Source organism: Phragmites australis, chromosome 8, assembly GCF_958298935.1.
Source record: "Phragmites australis chromosome 8, lpPhrAust1.1, whole genome shotgun sequence".
Classification (NCBI taxonomy): domain Eukaryota; kingdom Viridiplantae; phylum Streptophyta; class Magnoliopsida; order Poales; family Poaceae; genus Phragmites; species Phragmites australis.
This window is the reverse complement of record NC_084928.1, coordinates 23,436,036-23,451,679: the sequence shown is the minus strand read 5'-3', so window position 1 is coordinate 23,451,679 and position 15,644 is coordinate 23,436,036. Positions and strand designations below refer to the sequence as shown.

The window sequence follows — 15,644 nt, the reverse complement described above, 5'->3', positions numbered from 1 at the left end:
TTAGATGGATGGTATTTGTTATTTGCACGTTTATACCCATTTACTTGTTTGCATGAAAGATTTTTTCTGCTATCGGTGATCCTCCTGAAGTTATTAGTCTTCCTTTGAGGATTTGGTCGTTTTGAGATAATATAATGCATTTTTTGAAAAGGAGAATATATATGTTCATCTTTCAAAGGAGAATATATAAACACTTATGTTCATCTTTCAAATTTTTGTGGTATTTCTCTACTCAAAGGTCCAAACGAACCGGACTGGAGGGGACACAAAACTCAAATCCGCAGCCGTCGTTGCGATGATCCGACGGCCCGGCTCGCTCCAGCTGGCACGCGGCATTCGGTCCCCGTCCGGTGACCCGAACGACCACCGTCTTCCCCACCCGTTTGAGATCTCTTCCCCCTCCGGTCTAGACCTCGCCAGATCGCAGCGCCGCCCCTCGCCCATGCGATGAAGTGCCACTCGGTGGCCGCGCTCTGGTCGCCGTCGCCGCCGTCCCACCATGTCACCGCCGCAGCCGCCACCCCGGCTGCGCTCTTCACCGGCGCCGCCGACGGCACCATCCTCCACTGGCCGCTCGTCCCCGCTTCGCCTTCCCCCTCCCCGCGCCCCTCCTCCCTCCTTTGCGCGCACGCCGCCGCCATCACCTCCCTCTGCCCGCTCCCCTCCCCGGCCTTCATCCTCGCTTCCTGCGCTGCGGGCGTGCTCTCCCTCTTCTCCGTCTCCGCCCCGCTCCGCTGCCTCCGCCGCCGCTCTCTCCCCCCTTGGGCCGGCTCCCCCTCCCTCGTCGCCCCGCTTCCCTCCTCCTGCTCAAACTCCCGCGTCGCGATCCTCTGCCACGCTCCCGACGGAAGCGGCGGCCGCCGCCACGTGTCGGCCCTCGTGGTCGTCGACGCCCGCACCCTCGCCGTCCTGCACACGGCCTTCCACGACACACTCTCCGTCGCGCCACCGAGGGCGATCGCGGTTTGCGGGGATGATGCCGTCACCGTCGTGTTGGCTGACGCGCAGGGGCGGGCGCAGGTGGTGCCCGTGGCGGTGGGCGCGGCCGTCGATGGGGACTCGCCGAGGCGGCTCAGCGTGAGCTCGGTGTCCAGCGTCGCGTCCGTGGAGGCGGCGGACGGGGGGGTGGAGGCCGTGGCGTTGTCTCATGATGGCAAGGTCGTGGCATTGCTGCTGAAGACGAGATGTTTGTTGAAATGCGTTGCTGAGGGAGCTTTGCTGGGTGAAATGTCTCTGGTGGGTACTTCTCTCTGCAAGGACGATAAGGCAGGGGAGAAGGGCTGCATTGCTGGTGGGGTTTTTCTCCATGGTGGGGAGTCGGAAGCCCATGTTTCGGACGATGGCGTTGTGGTCAGGAGCTTGGTGTTGTGGAGCAGCAATGGTGCTGCCGTGGTGTACAGGGTCGCTGTTGGTAGCTCATCCTTTGAGTCTGAGGCAGTGTGTGAAATTCTTGGCAACTTGTCTATGCACGGAGAGGGATCAGAAATTAAATTTTGCCAGTCGGACCGGCATCTTGTTAGGGTGGAGTCTCACTCCTATAAGGTTGCTGGGTCGTTGTTGTGGAAGCCAATAGTTTCCATATGGTCTATGGATCATCTAGAACTGAGTACAGTGAATAATACACAAAACCCACCTTTGTGCAAAATGCTTGGAGAAGGTGGCCTTCAGGGAGAAGAATTTAGGTCAGAGCGCTCTGATTCCCAAAATAATTTGGACAATGGCATGGAAGTGAATTCACAGATATGCTCACCAGAAAGCAATAGTTTGAAAAGGTTTGGAAGGACGGTGTCTTCATCAATGGTACTTTCTGAGGATTCTTACGCTCCTTATGCTGTAGTTTATGGTTTCCATAATGGTGACATAGAAGTTATCCGATTTCTTAACGTGTCGCCTGCTGCTGCAAAATTTGGTGGTGGAGGGATTTACCCACATATTTCTGAGAGGTTCTTTTTGGGGCACAAGGGAGCAATTCTATGTTTGGCTGCACATTACATGCATGCCCACTCTGACACTAGAAACTTTCACAGAGCGCTCATATCAGGGAGTTTAGATTGTACGATACGTGTCTGGGATCTAGATGCTGGCACCCTTCTTTGTGTGATGCATCATCATGTCGCCTCAGTTAAGCAAATCATACTACCACCTGCGTCGACTCACCATCCTTGGGACGACTGCTTCCTTTCTGTTGGAGAAGATGGCCTTGTGGCGCTTGTTTCGCTTCAAACCATGCGGGTTGAGAGGATGTTTCCTGGCCACCCTGGTTATGCATCAATGTTAGCTTGGGAGGGAGTAAAAGGGTACATAGCTTGTTTATGCCGAAATCTCCACTCTTGCAATGATGCAGGTAGCATATTATATATTTGGGATCTGAAAACAGGTGCTCGAGACCGAATTATCAAAGGCACTGCTTCTCAGTCAGCGTTTGAACACTTCTGCAGGGGTATATCAAAAAATGCAGTTACTGGCAGCATCTTGGGAGGAACAACTTCGGTATCTTCCTTACTTGTTCCAATTTTTAAAGACACAAGCCACATTCAGTCTCACACAAATAAAAAGGGTCATGATATTCCATCTGTGTCCACAAACCATCTCAATGAAAGTACAGTTTCTGTGGGTTTAAGTGCCCCTACAACATATGATTTTAAGGGGAAGGTGCATGCTCCAGATGAATCACATGAATTACATGGAGATAATTCTGTATACCATTCAGGAAAGGCTGTCTCATCCCCCAGCAACCACAAAAGAACAAAGTGCCCAATAAAGTGCTCTTGCCCCTATCCTGGCATTGCAAGCCTGAGATTTGACCTCACAACAATCATGTCCACACAAGGCATGACAAACAGCAATAGTGATATGCAGTCGAGAGATCATCTCTGTAGTGAGAATGCTAAAGGAATAGTACAGCATGGAACTTTAGATAGTACTTCTGGGGTTCATGAAATGGATAGTCCATCTAGAGAGTCACTGGAAGGGTGTTTACTTCGATTTAGCCTCTGTTTTCTGCATTTATGGGATGTTGATTGTGAACTAGACAAGTTACTTGTAGATGAGATGCAAGTTTGCAAGCCAGAAGGCTGCTATATAGCAACAGGGGTGGTAGGGGATAGAGGCTCATTTACATTGATGTTTCCAGGCAAAGAAGCCACCCTTGAGGTAAATTGTTGTGGGCATATCAAATTTGCATGCAAAAGCACACCTGAAGTCTCATTATGTTGTTTTTTTGTCTGTTTCAGCTTTGGAAGTCTTCATCTGAATTTTGTGCCATGAGGTCACTGTCTATAGTTTCTCTTGCTCAACGCATGATTACATTATCACGTTCTTGTACAAATGCTAGCAGGTATTGGGTTATTTGTTCCTTCTCTTCCTTTCAGGTTCACGTCTTGTCACATTCTAGATTGCCATAATTTATTTGGTGTGCTGGAGCATTGCAGAAAAACTTGGCACAGCACCTCAGATGCTTTGCACACACAGTAAAACATACCATGTTTGTAACAAATTTGGGTAATCTTCGATAACATATGCTGCATTCTAGTTTAGGATGGAAGTCCTAAGTTCTAACTGTTTACAGTAAATTTGATAATTTCTAATTTCATTTAAGGGCAGTCTCTCTGTTGTACAAGCTTCATGTTTCACCTATCCAAATATGCATTATGTGCTGAGAGTTAACTTTCCATGATCAATGTATTGAAGTCATCACCAGTGGTTGTCCTTAAGTGATTTTTGAGTAAATGGGTGGCAACTTTTACAATTGTAGCCAGTGCACATGTGGAACCATGGTGATTGTCTTCTTTAATTAGGAACACTATTTATAAAACCATGATGCATGCATAAAAATGGAGATATAGCAGCATGTTTGAATCTTGTTAGCCTACAAATATAAGGCGTTTTCTTAGGGTGGGGAACAATTTTCATTCGAATGAATAAAGGCACCTACTATAGTAGAAAGGGCACATGTTTTCTTGTTTTTCTTAAAAATTAGCCAGTATAATTTCAAGATCAAGTATACATTTTTTACAATGAACGTGGATACTTCTGACATTAGCTGATTAGCCTGATTTTTTTAAGGTAGCTATCCTGTTTTAAGGATTTTTCATGACTATTTGCATAGGTTGGGAGGGCCTAGGACTGGTTTCACCCCGAGATATGAAAATACATGCAAATAATCATGAAAAATTATGAAAATATTTCATAACATAGGGTATGATGTCATCTATCATGCTACATAATTTTAACCTAAAACATCACTTGCATAAGGAGAAACAAAAAAGACAAATGCCATTAGGGAGTGAAGTGATCTGGTTTTAGTAGTTTAGGAGGTAAAATGAGACAAAAATTGTTCTGGATGTTAAGTGGACCGGGGAAATAGTTTATGGGAGTAAGATGGACTTTTTCATTAAATTTATGAAGTTAACTTAAGTACGATAACCAGTATTTGTATTGTGACGGGGTTATCGTAGTTGGTTCCTGCATTTCTAATCTGATCTCATCTTACTGTATAGTTGTTTTTGTCATGAATAGCACTTGTATTTAACATGAGGGCTATAGGCCCGAATAAATTCATGTATCAGCCACAAAAGGCAGATAATCAAGAGCTATACAAGGCAACTAAAAGGTGTTATACTAGGCAGACAATCAACACTATTTAATGCAGGAAATAATACCAGATGTATGCAATAGCGTTGCTTTTGAAAGAGTGGACACTAAGTACTAAACTTAGACAATATAAAATTTATACATCCAAAAACTATCTCTTCAAAGTCGTCGTAGAGTGGAGCCTTGGTAACCTGTCGAATCAAGCCGAAGAACTGCAATACGAGGCATATGAGTAGTCGTGATGATGACGACAAAAGTTGTTATTCCTAACATGGTATTAGAGCTAGATTTTCTTTTGGAACACCGATACTCGTCCCGATCTAGCCCACCCGCCTATCGACTTCTCTCCCGTCGGCTCTTTCTCTCTCTCCCTGTTGCCTTGGCTGGATCTGTCGCCAGTCGGGGCTCTCCTCCATGAAAGGACAATGATGTTGTCTAGAGGGGTTGAATAGATGTTTTTATAAATATTCGTCTCCTTTTACCGTTGGTCTAAACTTGCAGCGGAAAATAAACTAATGAATTTTTCACAAGTGAAAATCCTAAATATGCTAGGCTCAACTAGTGCACAATCACCCTAAATAAGCGTAGAAGTTACAATCCTAGGGTGACAAAGATTACTTAAATCTAGCAAAAGATATGCAGGAAAATATTAATTGAAAAACCCTGAAAACACTGCTTAGCGGAGACTCCGGGTTGACCTGGATACTTTGGGTTCAGAGCTGATTGTACAATATCCAGAGTTTCCGGGTTAAATTCGGAACATCTGGGTTTGGCAGAGAATGAACTCGAAATTGAAATTAAACAGTATCTAAAGGGTTCTAGCTCAAACACAAATGAAGTTGTGTGTTTCAAGTGATAATTCTAAGTAGATCCATAGAGTATATACAATCAATTTTCGCACGAACAAGTAGATCGAGCAATATACATAAATATTGAGCAAGAACACAAGAATATGAAAACAAGAGAGGAGACAAGATTTGTTTCCCGAAGTTCGGACACTTCCTCTAGAGGTTCCCACGTCTCCGTTGAGGGGTATGATCACACTTGAGTCGGGTCCCTCTCAACCCTTTTTCTCGCCAAGTTAGGTCACACTTGAGCTTAAGTTTCCTCTCTTGATTTCTTCCCTTCCTGAGGCGAAATCGAAGCCTTTACAAACTTCCTATGGCACACCATAACTTTGGGTGCTTGTTGGCTCAAAGCTCCAAGAGTAACAAACACGATGACGAACTTCTTGCCGATGAATTTAAGTGCTCAAGATGGGAGATACGCTCACTTACACTTAAACTTGCAATATCTCAATCCAACTCACTTTTCTTCTCAAATCACACACTAGATTGAAGTGGGAGGGAGTTCTTTTTGGCTCTAGAAAGTTTTTCATTCGTGGCCAAGCAGCAGCAAACAAGGGTGGGGTGAGGGGGTATTTATACCTTTCCCAAAAAACTAACAATTACACAGTTTTTTTAATGACCTGGAGTATCTGGCATTTGAACGCGTAACCGAGAACCCTATCCGGAGTACAACTCGGAGGATCCGGACAACTTCTAGAACCCGGAGTTTCTGGATCAATCCGGAGTATCTGAGTGAAACACTTATGCCCTAACAGACTACTCAGCTAGGAGCTAAACCTGGAGTCTCCGGCCAACCCGGAGTATCTGAGTTCCGCACAACTGACCCTCTAAAAACGGCGATAACTTTTGATCCTGAAGTCCGATTTCGACGATTTTGGACTATGGAAAGTTTATTCAGAGGGCTACACATTTCAACTGAATTTATGATCTCAAACATATTGGATCAAACTAGGAACACTCCCAAACCCAATTCAAACAATTTCACACTTTCCGCACCGGGCTCTTTAAGCTAACTCTCACTTTGGGTTGGTTAGATAACTCTTGAGCACTGAGACACGACAATTAGCTCTACGTTGCGTCCCTTTTAATAGTACGGCATACCTATACTCAAATTCAAATGTAAAACTCGTTTGAACTAATTTGAGTCTTTGGATACTTTCAAGTACCTTTCTTTCTTTCAAACCTTGAGGGTTGCCAACTTTCATATAATGTTCACATCATCTCCTCTTAATTCTTCATATGATTGATGTGAGTCACCAATAGCTTCCCATGGCCTCACACGGTCCATTGGTGCAAAGCCTTTACTTGCTCTTCACTATCGTCTTGGTTCTTTGGTGCCAAGCTATTTGCTTGTCATTCATCACTGGATGGCTCATCACAGCCGAGTCTTGCTTGCCTGTTACTGTCTTACCATAGAAAAATCACTTTGTAAGGGATTCACTTTATCATATATGGAATCCACTCTTGTTCTTCACTCTTGGCATATATAATTTCAATTCAACTTATGCCTTTTTATGGATCCTAACCCCAACTCACTCTCAAGCACAAAGCACATGGGTTAGTCCATAAACTTAATTGACAATATTATACCTTAAATTACTTGATCTTCACAAGTAACTTATTAGCCTTCACACATATTGTCAATCTTCCTATGTAACCTAATCCCACTCGTTCTCAAACACATAGCACACGGGTTAGTCCATAAAACTATATTAACAATGTCATACCTTTAGTTACTTGATTTCCACAAGTAGCTTAGTATTCATATTTATTGTCAATCTTTTTGAGCTCCTCCTTCATCTCATGAGCATCACTAAGTGTTCAATGACTTTAATGCAATTCTTTGAACTCATAGCAATTCTCAACGAATCCATGCTTCATCATTTATGCATCTCTCGAGCAACACTAAGAGCTCATTCATCTTGATGCAGATGTCTTGACCACATGGCACTCCATAAAGAATCCATGCTCAATCTTCAATGCATCACCTATGGAACAACTTACTAACAATTCTCAACGACATTGTTAATCCATAGGTATTGTCATTAATTATCAAAATCACACTTAAGGACTAGATGCACTTTCACTCCGCCTCAGGTTCGTCTTTGCTGTTTGCGCCATTGTTAGTCCATAGGTATTGCCATTAATTATCAAAATCACACTTACTGTTGTTTACGCTCTGCCGCTCGGTGTGTTCGCCCGTTGGATCGGCTCGTCTTTGCCTCCGTCAGTCAGATCTGTCGCCTTCACTGCTGTCAATCGGATTCGCCTCCACCACCGTCGTCGGTGACCCGCAGTTGTCGCAGACGCGTGCGCTCCTCTCCAGCGGCGACATTGCAGACGGTGTGGCGCCAGTCGGGCGCTGCTTGGTGCTACCTTAGCCCGATTCGGCCAATTGGGCTGCTCCTCGCCGGATGTGGCTTGCCGCCTCGCCGGATTCGACTTGCTAGGCCGCTAGCTCCACCCGCCCGACTTGGCCTCATCTAGATATGCCCGCACGCCACCAGCTGGCTCGCTACCGCCTTTGTCGTTCGTGCTCCTATGCTCAAAGCCGCCCACCCACCCGCCTCCCCACCTAGGTGCAGCTCTTGACACGAGGCCGTGGCTGCGGCAGCCCATGACGCAGAGCAGCGGTGGATCCACGACAGCCAAGCAAAACAAGGCGGCGGCACCGGCTCCTCCTGAGCCTGTCAGCCTAGGTGGTAGCAGCTTGAAGACAACATTGGTGGGAGGATCTGCAGCAGCGGCGGCGGGATGAGCCTCTACACCGTGCGAAAACAAAGCACAACAGGCTTGATGAAGATCCCACGCAGCAACTCCAAAACAAAGATGATCCCATCGGCCGATTGGTGGTTACGTGCACAAGTGCAACACACAGAAAGCGAAAATCCTAACCCTAACTAGGCTCTGGTATTATGTTATGAATAGTACTTGTATTCATCATGAGGGCTCTAGGACCGAATATATACATGTGTAGAGTGCTGCAAAAGACAGATAATCAAGAGCTATACAAGGCAACTAAAAGGTGCTAGACTAGGCAGACTATCATCACTATATAAGGCAGGAAATAATAACTATATCTCTAACAGTTTTCACAATTGTGACACTATGTTTTTTGGATTCTTGTCAGCTCTCAATATAACATGAACTCATACCTTGTATTACGCTCATCTTGACTTTGTCTTGTTGCAGTGCCTTGGCAGCATTTTATACAAGGCATTTTGCTGAAAAGGTTCAGGATATAGAGCCTCCATCCCTCCAGGTTCAACTATATTTGTTCCGCACGCTATTTATTGCAATTCTATGAAATATTTTACGTCCTCACAACTTTGTTATCGATCTTTCTCTTATGCAAGAAAAAGAAACTGGAGCAATCATCGTGCTGTTAGGTTGACTTTTATGAAATGAAGTTACAATGTGCAGATTCTATATACGTAAGAAATTGGCTTAGTTGATCTTCAAATATGGTTATCCAGCCTGGTCAGTGTGGTATGCTTAGCTGAGTTGGTTCTAAGTTATAACCCTCTGGGACTAAACCATACCCACTGGATTATCTTTTGTGTGCTAAGTGATACTGAAAACCTTAGGGGGTGTAACAGCTATTGGGCCCTTAGGTGGTGTATGTTGTGCGCAATATGAATTTTGTTTGAATTTTAAATTGGATAACAGGCAAAAATAATTTTGAAATAAATGATATTTTCATTTAGAAAATTATTAATAACTCTTTTTGTGTCACATGTATTATACATACAGAATTACTTGTTTATTATATGAAATAAACTTATCCGACTTGGTATTTATGTTCACATTTATGTTTTTAGTGCAAAGTATGTGAAAGTACAGCCATGTGCTTGCAAGTAGGAGCTTTTAAGATGGGAAGCCAACTAATTGGTAAATGTCTTGCAGCTTCTGGTGAGCTTTTGGCAACACCCTTCTGAACATGTGCGAATGGCTGCACGTTCCTTATTTCACTGTGCAGCTCCCCGTTCTGTTCCACAACCCCTACGTATACACAAAAACAAAGCACCTGAAGTTCTCTTGTCTTCATCAGATAATATAAACAATCTTATCTCAGCTGTGAAGAGTGCTTCTGTATCTAGTTATGGACAGTTGAAGGCAGATGGTGAAAATATTGACAAAGATGATTGTGACACTGCTAATATGAACTCATGGTTGGAATCATTTGAAAATCAGGAATGGTTATCTTGGATAGGAGGCACAAGCCAGGATGCAGTGGCATCAAATATCATTGTTGCGGCTGCTTTGGTTGTTTGGTATCCAAGCATTGTGAAAGCTAAGCTTGCAAGTTTAGTGGTTAGTCAACTAATTAAGTTAGTTATGTCGATGAATGATCGATACAGTTCAACTGCAGCTGAACTTCTAGCAGAGGGAATGGAAAGCACTTGGAAAGCATGCTTGGGTACTGACATCACTCATTTTATGAGTGATGTCCTTTTCCAAATCGAGTGTCTAAGTACTGCACCTTCTAGTAATGCCATCCATAAAACTGCAGTTGCTGTTACAATGCGGGAGGCATTGGTTAGCACTCTTTTACCAAGCTTGGCTATAGCTGACGTAACTGGGTTTTTTGGTGTAATAGAAAGCCAAATTTGGGCTACTTCGTCTGATTCACCTGTTCATGTAGCTTCACTCAAAACTCTTATCCGTGTGGTTCGAGGTGCTCCGAAGGCCTTGGCCCCTTATCTCGACAAGGTTAGCTGTGTTTCTACCTTTGGTGATTGTTGTAGTATTTGAGAGGCTTATCATAGCCACTGTGCATTGTGTCATTGAACCTTTGAGAGCTCTGTAATTCATATTGAAAGCATGTTTTAGGGAAAATGGTGATCCTGCAGCTGTTATCTTTCACTTTCTTGCTCAGAATGTGTAAATCATTTCTTCATTTGTAGTTACTAAAAATTTATTTTGTTGTCTGTCTATCTTCTTATTTTTTATTGTTAAATATGTTATCACCATACTGGTTTGAACTGCTGTTATAACGTACTTGAGTATGCAAAGAGAACTTTTGAATCCAAGTCTTAGCTAAATATAGTTTCATGATATGTGTTCTTTTTGCAATTTGCTTAATAGTCTCTCCGAGTAGATCAAGAATGTTTTAGGTGCAACATGCAGTTTGTAAACCTAGCTGAGTTTTGGGGAAACAGTTAGGACCTGCTTGGATCAAGCTAGAATATATGATGAGGGTTCTTGACTTAATTCTTTTGTGTTTGGATCAACAAGGTTCTATTGCTTCCAAATTCTAGATGCTGTGGTTTCTTAAATGCTAAAAGTTAAGAGGCCGATTAAGTACATATATTTTCCAGATCTTTTACCTTTACTTTTCACAAATAGATGATTATGTTCTCTCTTTGCAATTCTGTAAGAGTGTGTTCATGTACTAAATACATTCTTCTATGTAGTTCTTATAATTGGATAATTGTGCAGGCAATCAGCTACATCCTACACACTATGGATCCAAGCAATTTAATTATGCGTAAAGCTTGTATTATTAGTTCAATGATGGCTCTAAGAGAAATGGCTCGTGTATTTCCGATGGTTGCTCTCAATGAGTCGATGACAAGATTAGCTGTTGGTGATGCTATTGGAGAGATTCATAGTGCCACAATTCGAGTATATGACATAGAAAGGTACATAGACTTTCAAGTTGCTGAAAGTTATTTTTCATATGCATCTTTTCTCTCGAAAATGCCTATATGCTACCGAAAGTGTCATGTGGGGCCGAGTCTACGCAAGGCAGCGCAGGGCGCGGGACGTCCGCAGAGCTGAAGAACGGGCGGCTGCGCGCGACACGGTCCGCGATCAACCGCGCCAAAACTGATCTTGTTTCCCCTATTCTTTAGAGTATTGCTCACGGATGAGAATTGCTCCCGTGGGCTATTTAACCATTGTAATCGGCACTTTTCAGGGGGAGGAAAAAAACATATTGTCTTCCATCTCCTACCTATCTCTCTCAAGCCTAGGATTGCCGAGGGGTAAAACCTCGCCCTAGAAGACGGGTCGCGGCTACGAATTACGTAGCCAGGGTCCAGTTACCCAAGGGTTCGACGCCCTTGACAACCTGGTATCGAGGTCTCGTCGATCCTCTGATTCATCCGCTGCCGCCCAGCCCACCCCGCCGCCATCTACCCAAACCCCAAACCCACCCACCGCCGCCGCACCACCTTCTTCGTCGTCAGCCGCTTCCTGTTCGTCCGACGCCATGGGAGATGATCTCAAGGCTTCCATTGAGGCGCTCACCAAGAACATGGAGCTGATGCAGAAGACCACGGCGCTGCTGCAGAAGTCCATCGAGGCGAACGCGAAGGCGATCCACGATCTCTCCACCACCGACTCCTCGCCATCTGGAGGGCGCCCGGGCACGGGAGAGCACCACCAGGACCGACCGCCGAAGCACTGGCGCCCCGAGTTCCCGCACTACGACGGCAAGAGTGACCCGCTGATCTTCATCAACAAGTGTGAGTCATTCTTCGCCCAGCAGCGGATCATGCACGAGGAGCGCGTGTGGATGGCCTCGTACAATCTTCAGGACGGCGCCCAACTCTGGTATATGCAGGTCCAGGAGGACGAGGGAACCCCCACATGGCCGCGTTTCAAGGAACTCCTCAACCTGCGGTACGGGCCCCCGCTCCGCTCGGCGCCGCTGTTCGAGCTGTCCGCTTGCCGCCGCACCGGGACGGTGACCGAGTACCAGGATCGGTGGCAGGCACTTCTTCCCCGCGCGGGACACCTCGACGAGGCCCAGCGGATCCAGCTCTTCACGGGCGGGCTCTTGCCGCCGCTCAGCCTCCAGGTTCAGATGCAAAACCCTCAATCCTTGGTGGCCGCTATGAGCCTTGCCAGGCAGTTCGAGTTGATGGCCGAGTACACCGCCGTGCCGGCCAAGGCCCCGGCTCGAGGCGTCCTGGGCGCACCTGGCGCGCGCCCTCTACTTCCGGCGCCCCCACCGACAGCTGATAAGGCCCTGGTGATCGCGAACCAGGGGGATGGCCGTCAGGCCAAGCGCCTCTCCAAGGAGGAGCAGGAGGAGCGCCGCCGCTTGGGCCTCTGCTACAACTGCAATGAGAAGTACACCAGGGGGCACAATCGCGTCTGCCGGCGCATCTTCCACATCGGCGGCGTCGAGATCTCCGACACCGACGACACAGCCGCGAGCGACGAACAGGAGACGGAGTCGCCGATCTTCTCCCTACACGCGGTGGCCGGCGTGCCGTTTGGCGGGACGCTGCAGATCGCCGTCTCGCTGGGCGGCACCAAGCTCATCGCCCTCCTCGACAGTGGCTCGACCCACAACTTCATCTCCGCCAGCGCCGCACCGCGCACCAGGCTGACGGTGGAACCCCGGCCTCGACTCTCGGCGATCGTGGCCAATGGCGAGCGGATCACGTGCCCCGGTGTCATCCGGGCCGCGCCGGTCTCCATCGACGGCACTGACTTCAACATCGACCTGTTTGTCATGCCACTTGCAGGTTACGATATGGTGCTCGGCACCCAATGGATGGCCACCCTTGGTCCAATTGTCTGGGACTTTGCTACGCACACCATGGCGTTCCAGCTCCAGGGGCGCGACTTCTGCTGGACCGGGGTGCCCACCGCCAGCGCGCCGCAGCTCCACGCCACGACGGCCAGCACGTCCCTCCTTGACGAGCTGCTGGCCACCTTTGAGGACGTCTTCGCCGAGCCAGTGGGGCTACCTCCGCCACGCGCCCGCGACCACAGCATCACCCTCAAGCCAGACGCGTCTCCGGTGGCCGTCCGCCCGTACCGCTACCCGGCGGCCCACAAGGACGAGCTGGAGCGGCAATGCGCCGCCATGATCCACCAGGGCATCGTCCGCCGCAGCGACTCGGCGTTCTCGTCGCCCGTCCTCCTCGTCAAGAAGGCCGACGGCTCGTGGCGGTTCTGCGTCGACTACCGCGCCCTGAACGCCCTCACCGTCAAGGATGCGTTTCCCATCCCCGTCGTCGACGAGCTCCTGGACGAGCTCCATGGCGCGCGCTTCTTCACCAAGCTCGACCTGCGGTCGGGGTACCACCAGGTGCGGATGCGGCCGGAGGACGTACACAAGACGGCGTTCCGCACCCACGACGGCCTCTACGAGTTCTTGGTCATGCCGTTCGGGCTGTGCAACGCCCCGGCGACTTTCCAGGCGCTCATGAACGACGTGCTACGCGCCCACCTCCGCCGGTTCGTCCTCGTTTTCTTCGACGACATTTTGATTTACAGCAAGAGCTGGGCGGATCATTTGCGACACCTCCGCGTCGTCCTCACGATCCTGCGCCAGCACCACCTCTTTGTGAAGAGGTCCAAGTGTTCGTTCGGCGTCGACTCCGTCGGCTACCTCGGCCACATCATCTCGGCGTCAGGCGTGGCGATGGACCCCGCCAAGGTCCAGGCCATCCATGAGTGGCCACGGCCCCGCTCTGCGCGTGCGGTGCGCGGCTTCCTCGGGCTGGCGGGCTACTATAGGAAGTTCGTCCACAACTACGGCGCCATCGCTGCTCCCCTCACCGCGCTCCTGAAGAAGGAGGGGTTCACATGGAACGCCGACGCCGCGGCGGCCTTCACTGCCCTCAAGGGGGCCATGACGTCAGCACCCGTGCTGGCCCTTCCGGACTTCTCCAAGCCCTTCGTCGTGGAGTGCGACGCGTCCACATACGGCTTCGGGGCCGTGCTCATCCAGGAGGCACACCCGATCGCGTTCTTCAGCCGCCCGGTGGCACCTCGCCATCGCTCCCTTGCAGCCTATGAGCGGGAGCTTATCGGCCTCGTCCTCGCCGTCCGTCACTGGCGACCGTACTTATGGGGGCGCCGCTTCATCGTCAAGACGGACCACTACAGTCTCAAGTACCTCCTCGACCAACGCCTCGCCACGATCCCTCAGCACCACTGGGTCGGCAAGCTGCTGGGCTTCGATTTCACCGTCGAGTACAAGTCCGGCGCAACGAACACGGTGGCCGACGCCCTTTCACGCCGCGACACCGAGGAGGAGCATACGGGCGCGCTCATGGCAGTCTCGGGGCCCCGCTTCGACTTCATCAGCAGGCTGCGCCAAGCCCAGGCCACAGACCCGGCCCTGGTAGCTGTCCACGACGAGCTCAGCGCAGGCACGAGGGCCGCCCCGTGGGCGATCTCCGACGGCCTCATCACCTTCGACGGCCGGCTCTACATACCGCCGTCATCGTCGCTGCTGCAGGAAATTATGGCGGCTGTCCATGACGACGGACACGAGGGGGTCCAGCGCACACTCCACCGCCTGCGCCGCGACTTTCACTTTCCCAACATGCGTCGATGTGTGCAGGATTTTGTTCGTGACTGCATCACTTGCCAGAGGTACAAGACGGAGCATCTCCACCCCGCCGGGCTCCTTCTACCGCTGCCCATTCCCACCGTCGTCTGGGCCGACATCGGCCTTGATTTCGTGGAAGCCTTGCCACGAGTGAACGGGAAGTCGGTGATCCTCTCCGTCGTCGACCGTTTCAGCAAGTACTGCCACTTCATCCCCCTGGCGCACCCGTACACCGCCGAGACCGTGGCACAGGCGTTCTTCACCGACATTGTACGCCTCCATGGCATGCCGCAGTCCATCGTCTCGGACCGCGACCCGGTGTTCACCTCCCTGTTCTGGCGTGAGCTGATGAGGCTGATGGGCACAAAGCTACATATGACGTCTGCCTTCCACCCTCAGTCCGATGGCCAGACGGAGGCGGCCAACCGCGTCATCGTCATGTACCTCCGTTGCTTCACGGGCGACCGACCCCGCCAGTGGCTGCGGTGGCTTCCCTGGGCCGAGTACGTGTACAACACGGCCTACCAGACTTCGCTCCGGGAGACCCCGTTCCGCGTGGTGTACGGCCGCGACCCGCCCACTATCCGCTCTTATGAGCCGGGAGAGACCCGGGTGGCTGCCGTGGCTCGCGACATGGAGGAGCGTGAAGCCTTCCTCGCCGACGTCCGCTATCGCCTCGAACAGGCGCAAGGGGTGCAGAAGCGCCACTACGACCGGCTACATCGTCAGGTGTCCTATCAGGTGGGCGACTGGGCGTTGCTGCGCCTCCGAAAGCACACCATGTCCTCTCTTCCCCAGGCTACTACAGGCAAGCTGAAGCCGCGCTACATCGGGCCGTACCGCGTCATCGAGCTGATCAACGACGTGGCGGTGCGGTTGGAACTACCACCCCAGGCGCG

General features: G+C 49.4%; 1 protein-coding gene across 3 annotated transcripts in view; it reads left to right on the top strand.

The window, feature by feature from the left end:
* Positions 1 to 250: 250 nt before the first annotated feature.
* LOC133926811 (uncharacterized) overlaps positions 251 to 15,644 on the top strand; it is a 28,338-nt gene continuing 12,944 nt past the window's right edge. Inside the window, exons 1-5 of one of the 3 annotated variants that reach the window (XM_062372922.1) lie at positions 251 to 3,153; positions 3,234 to 3,337; positions 8,634 to 8,703; positions 9,348 to 10,154; positions 10,884 to 11,086. In XM_062372922.1, coding sequence (XP_062228906.1) covers positions 448 to 3,153; positions 3,234 to 3,337; positions 8,634 to 8,703; positions 9,348 to 10,154; positions 10,884 to 11,086 — 3,890 coding nt within the window. In that variant the 5' untranslated portion in view covers positions 251 to 447. The remainder of the gene's footprint in view (positions 3,154 to 3,233; positions 3,338 to 8,633; positions 8,704 to 9,347; positions 10,155 to 10,883; positions 11,087 to 15,644) is intronic. The other 2 variants (XM_062372921.1, XM_062372920.1) reach the window with 2 other exon arrangements.